Genomic DNA, 25,450 nt, shown 5'->3' on the forward strand with positions numbered 1-25,450 from the left:
ATGCAGCTGTGATGCTGAACCTATGGCACGCGTGCCACAGGTGGCACTCAGAGACCTCTCTGTAGGCTCACATGCCGTCGCCAGCTGCTCTTCTGGGTTCTGGTGCCTGCTTGCATGCTAGAACACGGAAGAGCAGCTGGCTGCCGCCGTGCATGCGAACTGGCCAGCTGCTCTCTTCTGGTGCTGTGGCGCACGCTCCGACACTCTGGCGCTTCATTTTCAGCGCTCTGGGTTCCAGTGCACTGGGTTCCACTGCTCTGGCGAGTGCCTCGGTGCTGAATAGGTTAGCTGTCACTGCCATAAGCCATGGTTGTGCTGAAGTTAGAGGGATGGACCTTTTGTTTAATGTGCTTCACCAATCTCTGTGGTTCCTACATCTCTAAATTTTATCTGCATCATATAAGACATGAAGAGAGCATTCCCAACATACTTGCCAAAGGTGTGACATCTATTGAGACCAGGGTGCTTGCTTCTTCCAGAGTACTGATGTCGGTAGCAATGGCCTATGCAAAGAGGAAAGGAGGTGTTAGTCTTGCACACACATGTGCCAATTCTATCAGTCCATTTAAAAAGGCAACATATTCATTTGGATCTGGTTACATCTGGCAGAGATGGTGGTAGTACTGCTGCCCCCCCTGCCCTCATTTATGTGCAAGACCTGGGCATTACAAAGGAAACTTGCTGAAAGCATGTTTATGAATATGGAGACCAATGCTTCTCTTGTTTATCTCTGTTTTGCACAACCTATGCAATGATGTGATTCTACTGCATGCAGTGGGAGTACCATAATGTTCATTTCATGATTCAATCTCTGGAGAAGATACAGTAGATATTTAAAACCAAAGGCAGTTCAACAAAAGGTTGAAAAAAATAATAGTTCTGGTTTTGTTTTGTTTTTACAATGACATATTTTTTACAATATTTTTTGAACTCAGTAATGGCACTATTTATTAGAGCAATGCAAAGCTTTAAATTGGAGCCTCAGTCTGAACACAAACCAATGCTGCTCCATTCAAATTAGTTCAGAAAACTGAACTGATATGACTGAAGTGTCAGATCAAATCAAATGAATTTCTGATTTGTCAAATTGAATTAGAGGTGATTCAAATTTCCTTCCTATTTACTATAAAGCCAAGACAACTAAAATGAAACTTGATCGTATTCTTCAAAATGAAATGTGAAATAGAAATCTTCACTGTGGTTTTTGCCAGTATTGTTTAATTGTTCTTAGAAATACATCTGATAAAAGTCTTTTTGTTTGCTCTGTTTTGTTTTAATTGACTACTTAACAGCATTTAAATCCTTACTGAACTCTTTAGAATTGTACCATGTGTGTTTTTTAATCAATAATATAGAGATTTCAGCCTTTTGAAAAACTTTTTAACAGCTAATAATTAACATTGGAGTAAAAAACTCAGTGATAGAATAATGTCAGACATTAATGTTTCCTGCAGAGTCTTTGTTATTTCAAATATTTGCACACACCTACATACAATAGAATCATATTATTTACCCATAATGTGATCAAAGTTTAATTTCACTCAGAAAATCTACATTGATCAATGTTAGATCATTAGATTGAAAAATAAATAAAACTACCTGGTGTATAAATTGCGCTACACTTTAAATTGGTTTGTCTGGTTTTGATTTAGTGCATTGTCAAATTATTTTCCTCTGTCAAGTTATAGTCTTTCATCTATTTTAAATCAATTAGTTTGAAGTGACAGATGATAATGAAAGAGACAGTAAAGACAGCAACTCAAGACAACAGTGTCATCTGGAAGCCTGAAATTAAACAGAAATGTACACTAATTTTCAGAAAAATTACTTACCAGAAGGCTAATATGAGATGATACATTCAGAATCTTAGTGGTTTGGATAAATCCTTCTGCAGTAACTCTGAAATCTGAACTGTTTTGTATTCTGTATTTGATATCTGGATTTATTTTCTAAAAGCAGTGAACAAAAATCTGCATCAGGACTTAATCAAACAAATGGTTTCACTAAGTAAATTCTGTTTCTAAGAATTGATGATGTAGTAAGCATCCTAAGTAATATCCTAGATATAAGCTGTATTATTTATCTGATTTTCCTGCAACCTGGTTTGCCCAGAAATAAAATAAAATAAGATTTGATTCTCATAATCCCTCAGGCAGCATTCAGCTTGGTTTAGATAATTGCCACCTTTTTGATCATCTGACAACTAAATAACAGGAGAACAGAATTGGAAAGGACCTTGGGGATCTTCTAGTCCAACCCCCAGCTCAGGCCTTATACCATTATACCATTTCAGAGAAATGGTTGTCCAATCTCTTTTTAAAAATTTCCAGTGTTACAGCATTCACAACTTCTGGAGGCAAGTTTATTCCCTGATTAATTGTTCTAACTGTCAGGAAATTTCTCCTTAGTTCTAGGTTGCTTCTCTCCTTGATTAGTTTCCATCCATTGCTTCTTGTCCTGCCTTCAGGTGCTTAAGGAGAATAGCTTGACTCCCTCTTCTTTGTGGCAGCCCCTCAACTATTAGTAGACTGCTATCATGTTATCCCTTTCACAAAAGGCTCTTCCAGTGGAACTATGATTAGTAATGCTTGCTCCTGGGACCCTACCAGTGTAGTGTAGTTTGCTTGAGAAGCTGAGATGATTAATGATTAGCTCAGCTCCTGCTCCAGGGGATATACTGCTAAAGTTTTGCGTTGTAGGAGTGTTTCCCTTTGGCTCCTGAAAGTCTTCCTTCTCTCTTGAAAGGGCCTTAGTGCTTTTTTTACCAACTCTCTATTTATTTATTTATTTATTTATTTATTTATTTATTTATTTATTTATTTAGTCACAACAGTATATATAAGCATAAGCATGAAAGTAACTATATAATATATAAGCATATATATAAGTATAAGTATGTAATAACTATATTAATTGGGTATAACGAAAGGAAACAATAGGACAGGAACGGTAAGGCACGCTTGTGCTCTTATGCACGCCCCTTACAGACCTCTTAGGAATGGGGTGAGGTTAATAGTAAACAGTTTTTGGTTGAAGCTTTGCGGATTTTGGGAAGAGACCACAGAGTCAGGTAGTGTGTTCCAAGCATTAACAACTCTGTTACTGAAGTCATATTTTCTGCAATCAAGATTGAAGCGGTTAACATTAAGTTTAAATCTATTGTGTGCTCTTCTTGAGGTACATTTGGTGGAACAACATATGTTCCCCTTGTTCAGTTACCAAGGTTAATTTTCTCTCTCACCCATCATAAAGCAAAAATGGTGAGAAAATATTGAGGCTGACCACTGCTGCCATTTTTTTTCCTGTGCCCATGTTTCTGACCAGGATGTCCTTCTTATCTTTTTCATCTTCCTAAGTGACAAATTCAAAAGGCAGCACAAAACTGCTGCAGAGATAAGAAGATTTGACAGGTGCCAGAATAAAAATGCATCATTGGAAGGGATCTGAAAATAGGTACAACACTGTACCCCGATATAGGTTTCTCATATCAATCTCACACAGGAACTGACTTCCATAACTGCTATCTTAACAACCTTTGGTCCCTTTGATAGTCAACAGATCCTGAAATGACTAACATCTGGCAAGAAGTCATCATCTGCTGCAAAGATCTGCAGGGGTTCTGACGAAGTGTTGGCTTTCATGATCAATGACTTTGCAGGCTGGGCCTCAGACACTCTTCCCAGATACATAACTTCCTCAAAGTAGGGTCGATTATCATTTTTCCGTACAACATCAATTTTCACCGTGGTCTGAGAGTATCTGAATGCGTTGTTTTCTTGGGAAGCCTGGAGAAAGAGAGAGTAAGAAGAGCACAGATCTTCTTAAGGGCTAAAATGTAAAATTTTAATGGCAGGTAAATAAGGAGGTTCTCTGGAACAACGATGGGTGAAGGTAGCATATCAAAAGGATCCTTCCAAGGATGTGGGAAGGAACAGCAGAAGGGACTATGAGGAAGGTCTTAAGAATCCCCAATTCAGAGACCCAGAGGACCCCACCCACCATATCCTCAGAAATAATAATAATAATAATAATAATAATAATAATAATAATAATAATAATAATAATAATAATAATAATAAAGTCCTGCCAACTTTGCAACAACAAAGTCAAAACTGTTTCACATTTAATATGTGAATGCAGCAAAATCGCACAAACTGATTACAAAACTAGACATGACCGAGTTGCTAAATTAATCCACTGGTCATTATGTAAAAAATATGACTTGCCTGTATCCAAAAAGTAATGGGAACATAAAGTGGAAAAAGTTATACAAAAGGAGAAGGTGAAGATCTTGTGGGACTTTAGAATACAGACAGATCGTCACTTGGAACACAACACACCAGATATCATAGTTGTGAAAAACCGAAACGCACAATTTATTGACATCGCGATACCAGGAGATGCCAGAGTTGAACAAAAAGAACACGAAAAAAATCATGAAATATCGCGATCTGGGCATCGAAACTACACAGCTATGGATAAAACATGTAACAGTGATACCCATTGTCATCAGGGCACTTGGTACCCTGTCCAAGAATTTTATAAGATACATCAACAAATTGCAGTTTCCTGAAATAACACCAGCAGAATTGCAAAAAAACTGCACTACTTGGAACATTGTACATCTTAAGAAGGTACTTGGTTGATACCTAGGATGCTGGCAGCAACCCGTATCAACCATTAGCACCAGTCAGTGCTATTTGTGATGTATTTTTGAATGTTCAGTTGATTGAGTTTCATTTTTAATGAATAAAGTAAATAATAATAATAATAATAAGGAGGAGGAGGAGGAGGAGGAGGAGGAGGAGGAGGAGGAGGAGGAGGAGGAGGAGGAGGAGGAGGAGGAGGAGGAGGAGGAGGAAGCTGTTTGAAGGCAGCTTTACTTGGAACAGCTTCCATCCTGCGATGATATCTGTAACACCATCAAACATCCAAATGTGCCTATCCCAGGTCCTTGGTAAAGACTCAATACTGTACGTAGACAAAAATGCCAAACCCAGTTTGAACATCTGGCTGACTGTGAGAGGATTAACAACAACAATAATAATATTTAATTAGTAATTAGCCCATTATAAAAACCATCAGAGATATTGGGTAGGTTTTGGCTTTAATTGGATCATCGTTAATTTGTTTCATTGTGTTAACACACAATGAATATAGCAGGATATGGCAAGAACTCAGAGCTGACAAGATCTTCAGGAAACAGCAAGTTCTAAATTTTATTTATCTTGGGTATAGTTAATAGGCATGACATCTATTTCTCACTGCCTAGCTTAGCCTTGCCCAGTCAAGTGCCCTCTAGATGTGTTGGATTTTAATTGACTTTGTTCCCAACCATCAAAACCTGTGGCAGCATATTAGGAATTCTGGCCTTCCTAATTATGTCCTCCTGGCAAACAAATATTCAAGAGTCACATTTTATTAACAACGTACTAACGTTGTCAGGAGACTTACCACAATATACAACATGAATGTCTTCAATGTGTTTGCAGGCTGGGTCATGGTTATGTTTCCAGAATTTCTGTTTATTTTGAATGTGTCATTATCATTTCCTAAGCACAATTGGAAAAAGAAAATACTTGGCATGCATGATTACTACAAAAAGAGTAGGATGAAGCTTCCTGGCTGTGTCACACACATGATTGTGAGATTGTACATTAGATTCCCCCTCTTGTTAGCATTAAATCCAGTGCAGTTCCAAGACAGGCAAAGAATCCCTCGGTCAGCTTTCTGACCGGTGCCCTAATTTTTCATGTTAGTTTTCTATTTTATTTGGTATGTATTTCAGTTTTATCTTTATTGTAAGGTACCCAGGAGTGGTATTCACTTACCTTTGCTACCAGTTCCCAAATGTGAGTGCACGCGCCACCTCCGCACATGTGCAGGACCTTCTGCACATGCACAGAGCATCAAAAACAGGACGTGATGACGTCCAGATGGGTGGTTGGAGCCTCCCTTCAGCCACCACTACCAGTTTGCCTGAACCGGATAGAACCATCTGAATACCACGACTGAAGGTGCCCAAAGAACCTAATATCATAAAATGGCCAATTATTTATTCCTTCATTTATTTCTTTTTCTCAAAGCCTATCTTACTTCTACTGGAACCTGGCTTGGAAAAATATGTGACCATGCAAGGATATATATTTAACAGGATCAGCAATTTCTCTTTTTGTAAATGATTGGGGCAGCCTTGTTTAAAAGTGAGATGATTCACATGCTATTACATCAATGGCTGCATTTAGGGGCAAGTAACTCTACTTTTACTTTCCCCCAAATGCAGACCTATGGTGACCTGTGCCTAAGGTGGATCTTAAACTCACCAGTTCCCACATTCTAGCCTGGTGCCTTTATCACTACATCAAACTGGTACCAATTATATATATGGACCCTAAAAATAATTACACAGATTCTGCCTGCCATTTTGTGTCTTTGTGTGTTTAAGTCCTGGGAAAATCCACACTGGTATCATTCTGCTGGTGTTTGTTCAGTAATAAATGCAAAGTTTCAAACGGAAGAAAAAAACCCTAGATGTATCTAAAAACTAGAAGTTGAATAAATGCTTGCTTTACTAGTTGCTTTGTGGGGTTTGAGATATTATCCAATGTATTAATATTATTTCCAACATCTTTTGCTGAATTGCTTCCAAGTACAGATTGAAGTAAATGTAATGTAGAAGGTGCTTGAACCAAATGAAACATATCTATCCATAGCTATGTGGTTCACTTCCAACATCACACTCCCAGCTATAATGTCTTTGATTTGTCTTAGTATATGTGTGACTCTAGTCACTGTAGTTGAAAATCAGGAGTTATTAATAGTATGTTGTGAAAACTCAACCAAGTACAGTTTATTCAACAAACCAGGTTAAATATACCATGGATGAAAACATTGTGCAAACTATATATGTGTGCTTTGTGGTATATTACAGAATATGGCAAAGCATGGGTCACACTTGGCCCCACTCACTCCATCTGCAGAGAAGGTGCTGTTGAAACTGGATGCCAAAATGGATTTGTCAGTTTGGGTGTTTGGGAAGGGGAGCAGTTGATTAAGAATAAGGGTGGGAATGGGGTTTATTTTCAACCCTTAAAGCCCAAATCCTTCTAAAGATATCCTGAAATCACACTGTGGGATTCAGTCATTTGGTTAATAAAGTTCAACAGCTTGATTTAGAGGCATTTAGAGGAGAGGATTTAAGAGTTTTTATGAGGACAGTCTGACTCCAAGAAGTTGGATTACAAATCTTTCCCTATTTTATACTTGACAAACTCCATATAACTTAGCTGTATGGAGAATATATGTAGTAATGCGGCACTATTATTAAATAATTTCTTCATTGTCCTGAAACTGGATTACACTTATAATAACAACAACAAGAACAACAACAACAACAACAACAATAATAATAATAACAGAGTTGGAAGGGACCTTGGAGGTCTTCCAGTCCAACCCCCTGCCCAGGCAGGAAACCCTACACCATCTCAGACAGATGGTTATCCAACATTTTCTTAAAAATTTCCAGTGTTGGCGCATTCACAACTTCTGCAGGCAAGTCGTTCCACTTATTAATTGTTCTGCCAGGAAATTTCTCCTTAGTTCTAAGTTGCTTCTTTCCTTGATCAGTTTCCACCCATTTGCTTCTTGTTCTACCCTCAGGTGCTTTGGAGAACAGCCCGACTCCCTCTTCTTTGTAGCAACCCCTGAGATATTGGAACACTGCTTTCATGTCTCCTCTAGTCCTTCTTTTCATTAAACTAGACGTACCCAATTCCTGCAACCGTTCTTCATATGTTCTAGCCTCCAGTCCCCTAATCATCTTTGTTGCTCTTCTCTGCATTCTTTCTAGAGTCTCAGCATCTTTTTTACATCGCAGCGACCAAAACCGAATGCAGTATTCCAAGTGTGGCCTTACCAAGGCATTATAAAGTGGCACTAACACTTCACGTGATCTTGATTCTATCCCTCTGTTTATGTAGCCCAGAACTATGTTGGCAATTACTTGAAAGTAACTGTATCAAGAAAGTATCAAGTCTAGAAAATCAGTACCTGATTTTTAAATTACTTTTAAATTTAGATTAAAAGGGGGATTTTAATCTACTCACCAGCAGCAATTTCATATATTACTTTCTCATTCAAACTTTTATCCCCATCAATAGCGTAGAGGGGTCCTGGCTCCAAGATCAGTGGCCCACTCTGCAATGGCAATAAAAGCAAATCATTTCCTGACAGCTCCAATAATTTGTTCATTTTTCTTTCTTTCTTTATCACATTTAGTCCTTGCCCTTCTCTTCATAGACAGTGTACAAGTAAAATATTAAAACATCAAAACTATATATAAAATTTATAGAAGAGGCAAAGGAGATTAAAAGCCAATGTTAAAAATTAATTAAAAGGCAGAGGGAGAGCCTTTAGGATGCTAACCAGCCCCATGGCTGTGTGTTCTTCTGTGAGCCCCAAGCAAGAGAGCAGAGCCAGGTCTTCAAACATTTCTGAAAGGCCAGGAGACTGGGACCCTGCCTTGGCTTTGGAGGAAGAACGTTACAAAGGACGGGGCAACAGTAGAGAAGGCTCTTTTCCTGGACCCCTACCAGTGGTGAAATGTAAAATTTGTTACTACCAGTTCTGTGGGCGTGGCTAGGTTGTGGTGGGGGTAATGTGACTTGGTGGGCGTGACCAACTTTTTTTTCCACTTTTCAAAGCATTTTTTCTACAACCTCTTCAGCCAAAAGGCTCCTCTGATGATCTCAGCTGAGTTGCCTGATTGTCAGATCCTTTTAAAAGCATTTTTTTACAACCTCTTCGGCTGAAGAGGTCGTAGAAAAAATGCTTTTAAAAGGTTCTGGCGATCCCAGCTGACCTGCACGATCATCAGAGGCTTTTTTTTTTTACTTTTAAAAGCATTTTTTCGGCCGAAGAAATAATGCTTTTAAAAGTAAAAAAAAAAACACCTGATGATCGCGCAGCTCAGCTGGGCATGGGGAGGCAGGGATTTTTGCTACCGGTTCTCCGAACCACCTGCCGCCATCGTTACTGGATCGTGCGATCCAGTCTGAACCGGGAGCATTTCACCCCTGGACCCCACCAGTTAAAATTCTTCAGGATACCCTCCCTGCCTGACCAGATGGGGTGGGGATTTAATGATGCATTACTGATTTGGTCTCAAACTCAGGTCTATTGGAACCCATAGAGTGATTCATGAAATAAGACAGCCCAATTTCATAATTTCACAGTGAGAAAGTGATTGTATTTCTTGACTCTTTAGGAATACGTAGCCTTTGGGGATTCTATGTTCAGCCTCTGTTCTTCATGTCAACTTTCTCTGCCACCTTCCAGTCCATTCACCCCTGCTTTCTGTTTTGTCAAAGGGACACCATCAGCTATGTGCCCTGCCCTGAACCTGCTGGTTTGAATGCTACAACAAATCACAATGCAGTTATGGGCATATAAGCAAAAATTCATCTTGGTCTCCTGATGAACTAATCTGGCAAGAAGGAAAACAAAAACAAAAAAAGTAATCAAATCTCAGATGGTTGAATTGTAAATGATGGAAACATTCTGTGTTCACAAAGTTTAACTACATCAAATATTCCTCTTACTAAAGGTAGAACATATCTTTCTGGTTGTTGTCCTTTTTGGACTCTGGGTTCAACCAAGCAGGCTGAGTACCAGCTTCCCAAGACACGGCATTGCTATAACTTCAACACAAGCCCAAGGAGAAACAAACTAAAATTAAACAAGGCAACTTTGGGTAGGTGACCAGTCTAAGCATCTTGTTAACGTACCACTTTTTCTGAAAGATTGACTTTGCTGGTGTAGCCAAGACTGATACACACTATGCGGCCTCCAAAGGCAGTACATGGCTGAAACCAGGGAGGTTTGAGATCAGATTGTACAATCCGTATGGCTATTGTGGCTGTGGCTGTGTGTGTCCCTGCCACATCAGCACTTCCATCCTATGCAACAGAAAAATAAAGGAGAACAAATTGGAGAAGGTTCATCAGCTAAAAAGTATCTTGAAGTATTAGATCAATCCCTTCTAGTACATTTGCAAAAGCCAGCAGGATAGATGATGATCCAAGAAATGGCATGGTTTATATCCCCTATGCTGTAAAAGCCAACACTGAATGATGAAGAGCCTCATATGATCCATGTTGTGGATGCACAATTTTGCAATAACCATCCTTCAATGGGGAAATGTTTCCTGTTTCAACATTTAAATTAAACGTCTCAGAACTGGCAGATATCATGATTGGCAGTTTCAGCTTCAGAAGAAAAATTAAGCAAATGATAGAACATGCAAATATTTTGTTTCCAATAAAACTCACCATGGCCCTTAAAGTAAATCTCATAAAATTAATTGCTTCATAATCCAGGGCTCTACGCAAGTAAATTTGTGGGTTGTTAATTCCTTGTATATTGAAATAGTTCATTGCTTCCTATCAGTTAACAAGAAAGAGAGAATGCCAAGTTTAATTACAGATATTACAGGAAATAATACATGACACAAACAATTCTGAGCTAAATATATGTTTGTCATCTTATTTCCAACCGAATGAAAAGTGAATCACAGAGATTCTATACTGTTTTTCTTCCCTTCTACAGAATAAATATAATTGCCCATATAGTGATGGATTTTTAAAATCTTTTTTAGGACATTTCTTCTGCTGAGAGGTATTAATTATATTGATTAGCAAAACAATACAGAGCAGGGAATACATGGGGGAGGGAGAAACTCTGCCCAATGTAAATTCATTTTACAGTTGGACTTTTCTTAATTTATCAGGGGAAAATAACCTACTGTCTTCCAAAAAACCCCAAAACCTTATTTCATGGCTGAATGCTCTTATTGATACATTTCATGATTTATCTAACATGATCTTTCTGTAGATTAAGCCTGTTTTCAGTTGAAAAATGTTTCTTTTTATTTCCACTTCGTGGAGAAAAGAAACATGCAGGTAAGTGTGTGGTCCTGTTCTATATGATAATGGAATTACTAAGCCGTTTGGCATGAGACAATTTTTCAGTACTGATCCCTCACTTCTCCAGTCTAAGCCAAAAAAGAGGCAATCTTCAGAGAAGATAGAAACAATGTGTGTCCTGTTTTGGAAGACTGCTTGTCAAGAAGAAGTTTAGCCTTTGATCTCTAGTTGAATTTATATTCTACATCTCAAGAGTTCAGTTAAACTATATACTAACTGATGGACTTCCTTCAAGGCTGTAGTACACTGTATTAAGATCAGCATCAGTAGCAGTTACGCTTGCCAGAGGTACGACAGTTGTGTTCACTTTTGTATCCTGAAAAGGGAAAATATATCTTTAGAGGTTTATTGGATTGATCCACAGAAATACACATCCACACACAGAACGTTCTCTAAACACCCAGGAGCTCCAAATCAAAAAATGCAGCCCAGAAAAATAAAAAAGAGCAATGACTTCAGGACAAAATTAGGCCTGATCTTAATTTCATTAATTGTGATCCGCATGAAGTAAATAATACCCAGGAAATGGTCTGAGCAAAAGATTAGGTGGTAAAAAGTCTTTCTTTTTCTATCTCAAAAAATATATATATTCTGATTTTAAGACAATCTCCATTAACACCATGAAACCTGCCTAAGGTTCAAATTGCTGATTGGGACAATAAAATTATCATCAGATCTGCTTTGATACTGTAAATTTAGTCTCTTAATCAACAGAAAGCCAAATTGAGTTTCCAAAAGAGCTAAGTTCTATGTGCTGTTTACTTTTTCCATGGTAGCCTTATCTTAACCTTAACATTATTTTACTGATCAGCCATAGAGCTGAATGACTGGATGGATTTTCAAATCAAGTACTGTTGTAGGCCTGTTCAGAAACCAAGATAAAATACTCAGCACCTCAAATAAACAAGTATTAATTATATATAATATAATCATAATAGAAATGTTAGCAAAACTGAGACATTGGGAAGGGCATAGGAAAATTTGTTATATGTAGAGGGAAATCTGAGCTGTGATTTAAGATTGCAATAAACATACTTGGCAAAAGGATTTTAGAAGGTAAGCAGTGTGAAGGTCTGTTAGAAATAAATCTTGAAACATTTTTAATGCGTTAAATTATTATGCCCCTTTCAATTAACAGTGGAATTGGTTCATTTCAGTAAATAGAATAGAATAGAATAGAATTTTTATTGGCCAAGTGTGATTGGACACACAAGGAATTTGTCTTGGTGCATATGCTCTCAGTGTACATAAAAGAAAAGATACGTTCATCAAGGTACAACATTTACAACACAATTGATGGTCAATATATCAATATAAATCATAAGGATTGCCAGCAACAAATTATAGTCATACAGTCATAAGTGGAAAGAGATTGGTGATGGGAACTATGAAACGATTAATAGTAGTGCAGATTCAATAAATAGTTTGACAGTGTTGATGGAATTATTTGTTTAGCAGAGTGATGGCCTTCGGGAAAAAACTGTTCTTGTGTCTAGTTGTTCTGGTGTGCAGTGCTCTATAGCGTCATTTTGAGGGTAGTAGTTGAAACAGTTTATGTCCAGGATGCGAGGGGTCTGTAAATATTTTCACGGCCCTCTTCTTGATTCGTGCAGTATACAGGTCCTCAATGGAAGGCAGGTTGGTAGCAATTATTTTTTCTGCAGTTCTAATTATCCTCTGAAGTCTGTGTTTTTCTTGTTGGGTTGCAGAACCGAACCAGACAGTTATAGATGTGCAAATGACAGACTCAACAATTCCTCTATAAAACTGATTTATAATACTCTATAAAACTGATCTATAATAAATCTATAAAACTGATTTATAATAAAGGAAGGCTGTTCTATATTTTATTTAATTTAGTATAGAATTCTTTTTAAGGATTTTTAAAATTGTATCTACTTATCAGATTGCATACTTTGGCAGAAACATTTCTCCAGCCTGATTTTGGCCATTGGGGCAAATTTGGAGGGTGGAGAAGGAAGGAAGGAAGGAAGGAAGGAAGGAAGGAAGGAAGGAAGGAAGGAAGGAAGGAAGGAGCATTTAAACTCAAAATAATTTTGATATCACTTTCTGAAGTAATCCTTGTTTTATGGCCAATTTGGGATTGGAATTTTCATTATATGGTCAGTGCAGCCATAAGTTGAATCATCATGTAACTAGACCAGATTTTATGATCATTTTTATCATGCTGATTAAGCGAATCACATGGTCAGTAGACAAATTCGGCTTTCCAATTGACTCTTTTGTCAGACACTGGGAAAGTCACAAACTGCAATCACAGGACCACAGAACACTGCAACCAGTCATAAGTGCAAGCTGGTTGTCAAGTGCCTGAATTGTGATCACATGACTGTGGACATAATGCAGCGAATGCTACTGGTTCAGATGAACCGGTAGTAAAAAATACTTTAAAAAGGTAAAAAAAAAGGTTCCGATGATCGCATGGCACAGCTGTGCCACACAATCGTCGGAACCTTTTTTTTACTTTTTTAAAGCATTTTTTACTATCTATTCGCTGGAACCGGTAGTAAAAGAATTGTTAAGTTCTGGAAGTAACGAGGCTGGAGACCAGGGTAGTGACAACAGCTCTTTAATATAGGGTGAACCCAGCAACAGGCTGGGGGAAAAACCTCTCCTTTTATACAGTTCTGCTGGAGGCTTCGTCCAATCAGCAACGTGCTGATTTCCCGCTCAAATATTTAAAGGTACAAACATGAATACATAACACTCCTCCCCTCCCAGAAAACACTTTGCCTCTATTTACATTTTATTTACATGTTATTTTTCGACGTAGTCACGCAAATAACCTGGGCGTCTCCTAGTTCTTTCAGACCTGCGCGGTTCAGTCCTGGGTGGTGTTTTGAGCTGTTCGGAGGGTCTGTTTCTCCTCCCAGCTCTTTCTCTAAGCCATCGGGCCCTGGATTATTACAGATTCTTTTTCTTGGCCATCCGGCCCTGGATTACTTTGTCATTTTCCTGTCGTTTCCCTCGGGAACCTGATGGCGTCGCTGGAACTCTGGGACCTCAGCTAAGTCTTGCGCCTCCCGGGTCATGGTCAGCTGTGGGTTCAAATAAGGAGGGGTCATAATTTATTTCCTGTGGCTTAGGTTGTTCAGTTCTTCGTCTCCTTATCTGATCTATGTGGCGCCTCCATACTCGGTTGTCCTGTAATTCGACCAAGTATGACTTTGGGCCGGTTGCTTTTATTATTTGCCCTGCGAGCCAACTTGGGCCGTCCCCGTAGTTCGGGCCCACACTCGATCGCCTATGCCCATTTCCCTTGTTTTGTCTATTCCCCTTGTAACCCTCTGGTGTGTAATGGGGACTCAAGCAGTCAAGTGGGCACCGGAGTTTCCGTCCATCAATAATTCGGCTGGGCTTCTGCCTGTAGCAGTGCTTGGGGTTCTGTGGTGAACGGCCAGAAAGAAGTCTATCTTTGTTTGCCAGTCACCTGGCTTGAGGCTGGGCCATGCCTCCTTAGGGCTCCGGACGGAGCGCTCTGCAAGGCCATTCGACGCAGGGTGGAAAGGCGCAGAGAGGGCATGTCGGATGCCCTCCTCTGCCAGGTATTCTTCAAACTGGGCTGCCGTGGTGCGGCCCATTGTCGGACACCAGAGTGTCAGGCAACCCGTGAGTTGCGAATAGGTGGCGCAGGGCTGCGATTACTGCCTCGGCCGTAGTGGATTTCATGAGTATGATCTCCAACCATTTAGAAAATGCGTCGACAACCACTAGGAAAGTTTGGCCATGGAAAGGGCCAGCAAAATCAATGTGGATTCTTGACCAGGGCCCTTGGGGTTTCCCATTCCTGACTGGTGCCGTTGGGGGTAGGGGTCTGGACTCTTGGCAAGCCTGGCATTTCCCTACCCTCTCAGCAATCTCTGAATCCATGAGTGGCCACCACACATAGCTTCTTGCTAGCCCCTTCATCCTTACGATCCCTGGGTGACCCTCGTGGAGGAGGTCCAATACCTTTCCCTTAATTTACCCGATCACCCCATAACAGGCACCCCTTGAGCCGAGAGCTCATCCGCTTTTTAACAAATTCTTTGAACCGTTCGCCCGCGCAGCGGCCACCCTCTTGTACCCAACCGAGTACAGTCCTTAACATAATGTCGGTATGATGCCGAGCCACTTCCTTAGATGTGACTGGGCCAGAGTCAAGAGTCAATAAGCAGGATGGGCGTCCCGGCGTGGGGTCTTGATGGCCCCTGGTAGTGGGCATCTGCTTAAGCGTCTGCATGCCCACTTCTTTTCCTGGTCGATGCTGCAGCTTGTATGAATAAGCGGCTAAGAAAATAGTCCATCGGGTCAAGCGTGGCGAAAGTGCCACAGGCGTTGGGCGATCGCCAGCCAGTATCCCTAGTAGCGGTCTGTGGTCAGTCACGATTTCAAAATCCGCCCAAAGACATATTCGTGGAATTTTTAACCCCTGACACAATGGCTAGTGCTTCTTTATCTAATTGGCTGTAGTTCCTCTCTGGGGAGGACATTGTTCTAGAGTAAAAAGCTATAGGGGCTTCTGTGCCGTTTGGAAGTCTATGGCTGAGTACAGCCCCCACCCCATAAGGGGAGGCATCGCAAACCAGCACTAGGGGCAATGAGTTGTGATATTGGATAAGCAGGCTGTCACTTGAGAGCAGGTTCTTTACTGCTTCGAAAGCCCTATTTTCCGGCTTTCCCCAAGACCAAACAGTATTTTTCCTAACAGTCTATGCAGCGGTTCCATAGCAGTCGCTTTGTTCTTTAAAAAGACCGCGTAAAAATTCACTAACCCCAGGAATGCCTGCAGCTCTGCTTTGTTTTTGGGCGCTGGAGCCTTCCTAATTGCCTTGACCTTGCTCTCAGTAGGGTGAATTCCTTTCTTGTCTATCCGGTAGCCCAAGAATTCGACGGATTCGACCCCTATCTGGCATTTGTTTACCTTGACTTTTAATCCGGCTGTCCGGAAAATGCCCAAAACCTTTCTTAACGCTCCCCAATTCCTCTATGTTTTCCCTGAAATTAGGACATCATCAGTAGGAACTACCCTGGGAGCCCCTGCAGAAGATGTTCCATTAGGTTTTGGAACAGCCCTGGTGCCACACTCACCCCAAATTGCAATCGGGTGCACTTGAAGGCCCCCTGTGCGTTACAATCGTTTGGGCTTGGCTGTGCGGGCGTCTACGGGCAGTTGTTGGTAGGCTTGGGCCAAGTCTAACTTTGCAAAGACTTGCCCTCGCCCCAAAGAGTGCAGCAGATGTTGCACTACTGGAACCGGGTAAGCGCTTTTCTGTAAGGCTTTGTTAAGCGTCGCCTTGTAGTCAGCGCAAATTCTAATTGACCCGTCTGGTTTTATTGGGGTGACGATTGGCGTCTCCCACTTTGCGTGATCGACTGGCACCAAAATCCCTGATTTATGAGCTTATCTAGCTCCTTATCGATTTTGGTTTTAGGGCAAAGGACTCTCCTCGCCTTAAGCCTAATGGGGCTACCTGGGGTCTAAGTTGAAGGAAATAGGGGTCCCCTTGTACTTGCCCAGGCAGTCCTTGAAGACATCTTCGAACTCGTTAAAGAGAATGTCTTTCAGGTTACAGTCACTTCTGTAGATGCCAGTCACTCCCATGCCCAGGGCACGAAACCAGTCTAGTCCCAACAGACTGGGCAGGGTCCCTTCGACGATCGTGATGGGCAGGGTCTTCTTATGTGGTCCGTACTCGACTCGGACGGAGGTGGTCCCTCGAACAGGGATGCGATTCCCCTGGTAGTCATGGATTCGCAGCCGTTGTGCTTGCAGGTGGCGCTTCGCGACTGACGGCAGTGACTTCGCCAAAGTGTCCCAGGACATGATGGTGATCGCTGATCCCGTGTCTACTTCGAGCCGGCACCGTACTCCCTCTATTTTTGGTCTGGTGAAGATCTTCTTCTCCACTCGGGTCGAGGCGCGGCCTATGACCACAGTCGTTTGGTTTGAATCCGCGCCTTTTTTGTTTGAGCCAATCGCGGGTCGCCTTGCCGATTCCGCGCTCTGATTGGCCGATTTGAATTTTCGGCGGGAAGGTTGGGCCGCTCGACAAACTTGAGCTAGGTGCCCCTTCTTTCCGCACCGCCGACATGTCGCGTCCTTAAATTTGCAGCGTTGGCGCTGGTGTTGACCACCGCAGCTTCCGCACTCGTCTCGGTCCCCTTTGTCGCGTTTCTCGGTTCTGCAGACCCCTTCCTCATCTTCACCGTCGGATTCGGTCTGAACCTCCTCCTGGTGCACTGGGGTTGTCTTCGCGCGCCTTTGTGGGACCGGCTTTTGCAGTGTCTCCGCCGCTTGGGTGGACATTTCATGTGCTCTGGCTTCGTCCAGAGCGTTGGCCAGCGTCAGGTTGCTCTTTGCTAGCAGCCGTCGCCGCAAACGGATATCTCGGACCCCTCGGATGAGTTGCTCGAGGAGCACCTCGTCTAGGTCGCGGTATCCGCAGTCCTTGGACGCTTTTCTTAGGGCGGCCATGTAGTCACCGATGGATTCGCCCTCCATCTGTCTTCGCTCTCCGAATTCAAACCGCCTCACGTATTTGGACGGCGTTGCGAAAGTGGTTTTAGTAAAGTCTGTAGAGTTGGCCACGACACTGATTGTATGGCGTTGGCTCTGCCAGGGCTTCCGCGATATCAATGACCTCCGGACCGCAGTGACTTAAGAAATAAGCCCTTTTCCGGTTATCTGGAACTCCTTGCAGTTCGTTGGCTTCTAGAAAGCTTTCGAAACGGGTCATATACGTTCCCCATTTCTCTTTAGCCAGGTCAAACGGTGCGGGCGGAGTGTAACTGGCCATCTCCGCTTTTCTGCCCTGTGTTTGCTGGGTTCGGGTCTGTCGTGCTTCAGCTCGGTTCTGGTTCTCCTTAGCCTCGAAATCCCACCTTCGTCGCCAGTGTTAAGTTCTGGAAGTAACGAGGCTGGAGACCAGGGTAGTGACAACAGCTCTTTAATATAGGGTGAACCCAGCAACAGGCTGGGGGAAAAACCTCTCCTTTTATACAGTTCTGCTGGAGGCTTCGTCCAATCAGCAACGTGCTGATTTCCCGCTCAAATATTTAAAGGTACAAACATGAATACATAACAAGAATGCTTTAAAAAAGAAAAAAAAAAGGGTTCTGAGGATCACGAGGCACAGCTGTGATCGTTGGAACCTTTTTTTAAACACATTTTTAAACTACCTATTCTCCTGAACCAGTAGTAAAAAAAATGCTTTAAAAAAGTAAAAAAAAATGGCCATGCCTACCCAGTCACATGACACCCCCCCACAAGCCATGCCCTCAGAACATGTAGCAACAAATTTTACATTTCACTACTGGTGTGGGGATATAAATCACTTTTGCTGAGGCCATTGTAATATTTTGAACCATTGTTAGTCCAGATTAACTGTTAGATTGTAAATCAAGGACTACTTATTAAAGGGACGGAACCTGATATTTTACAGAGACAAAAATTTATCAGCAAAGGATATGTATTTTATGAATAACAGCATACAATGTTGTGATGTTATTCTTTTGGAAATGCTGCTAAATAAAAGAAAACAGGCATATTAAAATAAAGAGATGCATAAAATCCTTAGAAAGAATCACAGCTGCCTAGAAATTCGAATTGTGTTACAACTAATTCACTGAGGAAGATGTGGGATATAAACGTGGGGTATCTTGAATGTTTTTTCCCCAAATTATTGCTCTAATTTGCTGTGGCGCTGCAACACCTAGTAGCAATGTAAATATGACAATCTTTCTTGGCAGAAAAAAAAGGCTTTATACATTTGGTGACTGTAATTTTGTGAGTGGAATTTTGCACCTTTCTTTACATTAGATCACAGATACATGGATTTATTGCTTGTACAAAATTATAATTCTCTTAATATCACTGGCTCCTTGGAACTATAATTATGTCCTTATTACTATATCCTTAGGGGACATATGAATACAATGGTTTACCTCAGGAACATCAACGGTGATGTTAGTTTGCTTGAACACCGGTTCATTATCATTTTCATTTTGAATTGAAATTAAAACATTGATACTTTTTACCTAGGGGCAAATAAAGCAGAAGAAGGTTATCAATGGATTTCAAGCTCAAAAACACGGAAAAGCAAGAGCAGACTGATTAGCCTTTCTCCACACACCCCCTTTGCTTCTTCAAAAGTTTGCCTCTGCCCCTGCTAAGGTCTTGACTGAATCTTTAGTACCTGTGTTCCTCTCTTTCTCAGTCAGAAAAACTCTCTTTTGGGATCTATTCCTACTAAATTAGATCAAAATTATTTTGGCCAGATGTGTCTCTGAAAAAGGTGTTTTGTGACTCAAAAGAGGCACAGCCTCACATTCTAATATATATTTTTCATTCAAAAGCTTGAAGATTGTGATTTCATCATCATATACTCTATTTTCCTCTTTCCTTTGCACTCTGAATTCTGATTTAACATCTATATTCACATTTTTTTTGACAAACACTCCAGCAGAGAGGTGTTAGGGAAAGGAACTCACAAAGGCAAATACCCATTATTTCTCCAAACTATCATTTTTCTATACTTCTTGCATATTCTGTTTCCTCACAACCCCTTCCCCCCACTTTCTACAAAAAAAGGGACTAAGAAACAATCAATTCTATTAAAAAGGATCATGCTTTGGTGGTAGAAGAGATGCTTTGTTTCACTGTCCATTTAGAGCTAAAAAAAAAATCTATTTGAAATGCAGAAAACTTCTATTACTCGATGGAGTCAGGGCTGATCCAAGTGGGTCCAACTCTTAGTCCATCTAGATCAGCTCTGGTTCTTGAACCATTTCTAATTCTTCAGAAAACTGGAAGAGGATTTTTTCTTTGTAGGCAGCATTAATGCTGTACAAAATTCTACCATCCCAATGCCAATAATACAAAGCATAGATGAACTTCACAGAAGAGAAAAGAAATTTATAATAGACTTCTTGACACAGTAAGATATGTTTTGCTGTATATGTAACTCCAGTGGTGGATTTCAAATTTTTTTACTACAGTTCTGTGGGTGTAGCTTGGTGGGGGTGACAGGGGAAAGATACTGTAAAATCTCCATTCCCTCCCCAATCCAGGGAAAGGCTACAGCAAAATCTCCATTTCCTCCCGATCAGCTGGGACTTGGGAGGCAGAGAATAGATAGGGGCAGGGCCAGTCAGAATTTTTACTACCAGTTCTCTGAACTACTTAAAATTTTTGCTACCAGTTCTCCAGAACTAGTCAGAACCTGCTGAAACCTTCTTCAATTTGTCTTTTGTATGTGCTAGACTTCAACTCCCACAATGCTCAGCCAGTATGGCTGTTGGAAACTGAGAGTCATCCTGGCTGAGGGACTAGAGGAGATGAAGTCCAGCCTACTTGGAAGAAAGGTGAAGAAGGTTGTTCCATCTATAGGACACTATCATTCATGTAAAGTCATTCCTTCCAATATTATACTTTGGCAGGACGAATAATACAAAGGGAAATTTGAAACACGACTCACTTGCAAATCTGCTTTCCAGCATATCAGTTCCACCTGAAGTAACGTTTCAGTCTGCATTAAAAATAAATATTTTAATTTAAAGCAACCCTTTGTAGCACAACCATTTGTTACACATATAATTCCTAGCAAATGCTGGTTCCCGTGGGCCTTGCGATGGAATCGTTATTCTTTACATCTACACAGCCATTTCACCAGGGCTCAGAATAAATAAAAGCAGCGTAGTCATAGTGAGAGAAAATGCTTGCTAATAGCCAGCATCCTGGCACTCTAAAGAGACTCGCATCTTGATATTCCTAAAAACTGATTGACCCCTTGAAGTCAAATGGAGGTCCCTGAGAGCTGGTATGCCATGCATTTTGTTCAGCACTGAATACCTTTCTGCCATCTGCCTCCCCCCCACTTCCCCCCAAACAGCTTTCAATGAGAAAATGCTGGCCTTTATCTTGGGAAAATATCTCCCACCCTGTTTTGTAAAACATACATAAAATCCAGCAGTTTCAGATCTCTCTCTCTCCCCTGGTTTTTGTGAAGATAAGTAAAAGCTATCTCCTAGGGGAAAGTGGATGTTTTTTCAGTGCAACAGAAGTGGAGATGTTGCTTAAGAATTGAACATACATCTGGATATCTCAGAGAGGAGATGATTCATTCACAGGTGATCCTGAGTTGAGCGTTTGAGATTAAAGCGATTAAAGGATAAGAAGCCGATTTCTACTCTTCCATTCAAACTAGCAGCTTCCAAAGTATTATTTTTACAGACATTTGTATCTGTATTTGTGTTCATTATCTCTCTTACTCCTGGCATATGTGTGATAGGCAATAATGGAAAAGAACAATAATTCTCCATTCAAAGATCTGGACATAAGCGAGAGATATACCCTACAGAAGTTCTACTGTTAAATTCCTCTACTTTCAGCCATTTTTAAAGAATCAACAAACAGCAATCCTTCTAAATTAGACGTTTAGCTGGTTAAAATATAATATTTAATAAATATAATAAATTTAAATAAATAAATAAATAAATAAAATATAATAAATAAATTTAATAAAATATAATATTTAGCTGGTTAAAATCATTTCAGTTGGGGCTTTGAAAAACTGAATTTTCCATCAGTTGTTTTAACTGTAAAGGTAAAGGTTCCCCTCGCACATATGTGCTAGTCATTCCCGACTCTAGGGGGCGGTGCTCATCTCCATTTCAAAGCCAAAGAGCCAGCGCTGTCCGAAAATGTCTCTGTGGTCATGTGGCTGGCATGACTTGACGCCGAAGGCACACAGAATGCTGTTACCTTTCCACCAAAGGTGGTCCCTATTTTTCTACTTGCTTTTGAACTGCTAGGTTGGCAGAAGCTGGGACAAGTAACAGGAGCTCACCCCATTACGCAGCACTAGGGATTTGAACCGCTGAACTGCCGACCTTTCGATCAACAAATTAAGTGTCTTAGCCACTGAGCCACCGTGCCCCTTTGTTTTAACTGTAGTCTTATTCTAATGGATAACAAGTGGATTTCCAAAGAGGTATGGCAACTTAAACACCTCTGACAGAGGAAAGATGATGACTGCAGCAAAAACTGTAGTAAATAGATTAACTCTTCAAAACCTCTCTGGATAAGAAGAGGATGGAATATCACCCACATGTGCTCTGGAGAATTGCTTCTTATGAGGATGCTATAAGACAGTGGTCACCTGTGGGTCTGAGAACCAGATGAAGGGACCAGTTATGTTCTCAATCACAGCAGAATCCTTCAAAGGACATTGAGTCCACTATCCTCACTTCTAATCAAAAGTTGCTTATTCAATACTCTATTATAGATCTTTGGAACAACAGTTTTGAAAAGCTATCTGGAGAGTTTACTTTCCTTCTTTAATAAAAGAAAAATTAACTGTAAGCTTAAGAATTTAAATAATTGGAAAAAGCTAAATATGTTTTTGGTGTAAGAGTTCATACAATTTTGGAATTTTGAGATATTTACTATAAGATTTTGGAAGTACTGTTTTTCCCTGAGAATAAGACCCTGTCTTATATTTTTTTGAACCCTGAAATAAGTGCTTGGTCTTATTGCCATGCACTGAACAGCCTGATTGGGTTTATTATCAGGGGATGTCTTATTTTGGGGGAAACAGGGTAATAAAATAAAACAATCAGTGTTTCATTAGGTACCAGAATATTTTGGTTTTTTTAACTTAAGATAAAATTTATTTATTATTTATTGAAAATTTATTATTTCAGAAATTAGACATTGGTGGGAGGAGAAGGAGAAAAGGACAAAGGAAAGGAAAAGAAAAAAATTGTATAAACAGCAACCAGCAATAGCACTTCAACTTATATACCACTCCATAGTGCTTTATAGCATTCTCTGAGTGGTTTACAAATGTCAGCATATTGCTGCCAACAATCTGGGTCCTCATTTTACTGACCCTGGAAGGATAGAAGGCCAAGTCAATCTCGAGCCAGTCAGAATCAAACTCCTGGCTGTGGGCAGAGTTAGCCTTCAATACTGCATTCTAATCACTGTGCTCATGCTCATGCTCATAAATGCCTTCTTTTTTTTTATTAGTGTGGGGATTTACAAAATAACACAAGATTCCATAACATTAGAAATACTTGAAGAGATTTTGAAGAATGGGGCCAAACATTACTAGTTACAAAATTAGAATTGTCAGCAATGATGTCTGCTTCTATGGATATATTATGTCCAGAAGATATTAAATCTGATGCAGAAATACTAGAACTAGAAAATATTGGATAATAAAAAGGCATGGATTAGAGAAGGCAGGCCTTCATGGGAAAGATAGCAGATTGACTACAGCATTGCCAACAAACTGAGCTGCCATTTGCAGTTTTTCAAAAGGGAGTACTTTGTGAATCAAAGAGTGACACGAGATTGCACAAACTGTTTCTCCTGATGGACGTTCCTTTTTCTCACAAGTGAATGCAAGACAGTGATCTCCTGTATGTGAAGGCGGGGGGGGGGAGATTGTGAGGTGGGGGAATTCGCCATTTTGCTTCAGCTGCAAATGGAACCTTGCAAAGGACACTAAGTTGTGCTAACTTCCCTTGCTAATTATTTTCCAAAATTGCCTATTAATGGTTTTAAAAAAACTTGGACACCTTCAGAGTAACAAAGCTGGAAACATCAGGTGAGTGAACCTTCAATCCTCAATATAAGAATATAAAGATCTACTTTCAGAATAAATATTATCTTAAAACAGACAGCAAAATGTAAACAAAGTTTTGGCAATAGAAAGTTTTAAGGGCTCAGAAAATGTTGGTGTTTTGGACCTTAAATATTAAAATTTTGAAACTATGTTTAAAAAAATATACTTGTGGAAAAGAAAAAATCTTTTTGAAATTGGAATTATAAGACAAACAGTCTATAATGATGTTTTAGAGATCTCTTTGAAGAATTGCGTAGAGTTTTGTGTCAAGAAATAACAGTTATGTTGTGTCTGCTAGAGAACAATTTGTTCCAAAATGAAGATGTTACCAAATGAGATAGGCAGCAAAATTTATTTGAGGAAGATATGAACAGGACTTTAAATAAAAATTTGTTACCAGATACACTAGATGAGGTTCTGAAAATCAAGAAGGAAAAAAAATCCCTAAGAATAACTGGAATCGGTTCCCTTTGGTGGATGATAAGAGAGACTATTTAAAGCGCTAAAGAATTTTTAAAAATGTTGTTTATAGTAGGATATTAGCATCATTTCAGGATTTTTAAATGGGATTTTGTTATAGTTAAGAAGCAAGATGATGAGTTTTATACATATTAATTAATGTTAAAAGTTCTGTTTGGATGTTTTCCTGATTACTGGATTGAAGAAGATGTTACTTATTTGATTTGCCTATTGTTAAGATATGGTTAATGTGATGGAGAGTTTATATTGGTTAGTTAAGGGGAGGTGAAGAGAACACAGACTTATTTATGTAATCTGCCACAAAGAGAATAAATAGGAAGTCTTTTTCTTGTGGGGAGAACTGAGAATAGATATTTTCTTTATATATTTCCTTTTTTTGGTATTTGTTTTTATTCTCTTTTTTTAGTCTATGTTATCTTTTATAGCTTTATCCAAAATGCTTAATAAAATTATTTGGAAAGAAGATAGGGAAGGTAGTTAAAAGGGAATTACAAATAATAAATGAAGAGAATAACTCTGATAAGGGACCTTTTACTGAATACACAAAATAAGTTTGTTAAAGGTTTGCAAATCCAGGTTGAAATATAAAAAAAACGGTGAATTACACATTGGAGAAGGCAATTAAAGTGGAATTGCAAATGGCAAGCCAAAAGAATGACCCTGAAAAGGACTTTTTATTGGATATTCAAAAAAGGCTGATTAAAGCTTTGAAAATCAATGGGGAAATACAAATGATAAACCAAAACAATAATCTGGATAATTTTTTTACAGGTTTTACAAAGGAGATTTGCTAAAACTTTAAAGAAGGTTCTGTGATAGGAAAAAGAAAAATGGAAAAGAGGCCAAATCCTATTACAACATCTGAAATTATTAAAAATCTAGATGGGCAGAATGTTAAAATAAAGCATAATTTATAAAACTCTGGTAGTTTTATAAATAGACTTTTTGCTGACAGCAGGACTGAAAAGTTTATGATTTATGATTTTGCGTATAGAAGGGATGAGTTATGGGAAGAAGAGACATTTGTTTGCAATCTTATGGGGGCTGAAGAGTTATCAAATGTGTTTTTACTTGTTATGATGAAGATTGGAAGTCAATTTTTACATATTTCTTTTCTTTTCCTTTGCCTTGCTTTTCTCTTTCTTTCTTTGTACTTTTTATTCTTTCTCCCTATTTCTTTTTTCTGAGTTTAATTTGAATTCCCTTTTCAACAGTAAATGAAACACACACAAAAAGTGATCGTAGTGCAGCAAGGAAAATATCTTAGGTTTCTCTATTACTGTGCTGTTCTATAAAGATTTATACTCTTTCATAGAAGAATGCAGTCCATCTAGCAATAACTCCAGGTTTATG

General features: G+C 39.7%; 1 protein-coding gene across 1 annotated transcript in view; it reads right to left on the minus strand.

Moving 5' to 3' along the window:
* The window catches only part of CDHR5 (cadherin related family member 5), a 46,590-nt gene that overhangs the window by 13,900 nt on the left and 7,240 nt on the right, over positions 1 to 25,450 (minus strand). Inside the window, exons 3-12 of the mRNA XM_058159923.1 lie at positions 20,462 to 20,512; positions 18,930 to 19,022; positions 11,200 to 11,298; positions 10,329 to 10,439; positions 9,786 to 9,956; positions 8,106 to 8,196; positions 5,455 to 5,552; positions 3,576 to 3,785; positions 1,833 to 1,949; positions 431 to 503 (exon numbers count right to left, since the gene is read on the minus strand). Of these exons, the coding sequence (XP_058015906.1) occupies positions 431 to 503; positions 1,833 to 1,949; positions 3,576 to 3,785; positions 5,455 to 5,552; positions 8,106 to 8,196; positions 9,786 to 9,956; positions 10,329 to 10,439; positions 11,200 to 11,298; positions 18,930 to 19,022; positions 20,462 to 20,512 (1,114 nt within the window). The remainder of the gene's footprint in view (positions 1 to 430; positions 504 to 1,832; positions 1,950 to 3,575; positions 3,786 to 5,454; positions 5,553 to 8,105; positions 8,197 to 9,785; positions 9,957 to 10,328; positions 10,440 to 11,199; positions 11,299 to 18,929; positions 19,023 to 20,461; positions 20,513 to 25,450) is intronic.

This window comes from Ahaetulla prasina, chromosome 1, assembly GCF_028640845.1.
Source record: "Ahaetulla prasina isolate Xishuangbanna chromosome 1, ASM2864084v1, whole genome shotgun sequence".
Lineage (NCBI taxonomy): Eukaryota > Metazoa > Chordata > Lepidosauria > Squamata > Colubridae > Ahaetulla > Ahaetulla prasina.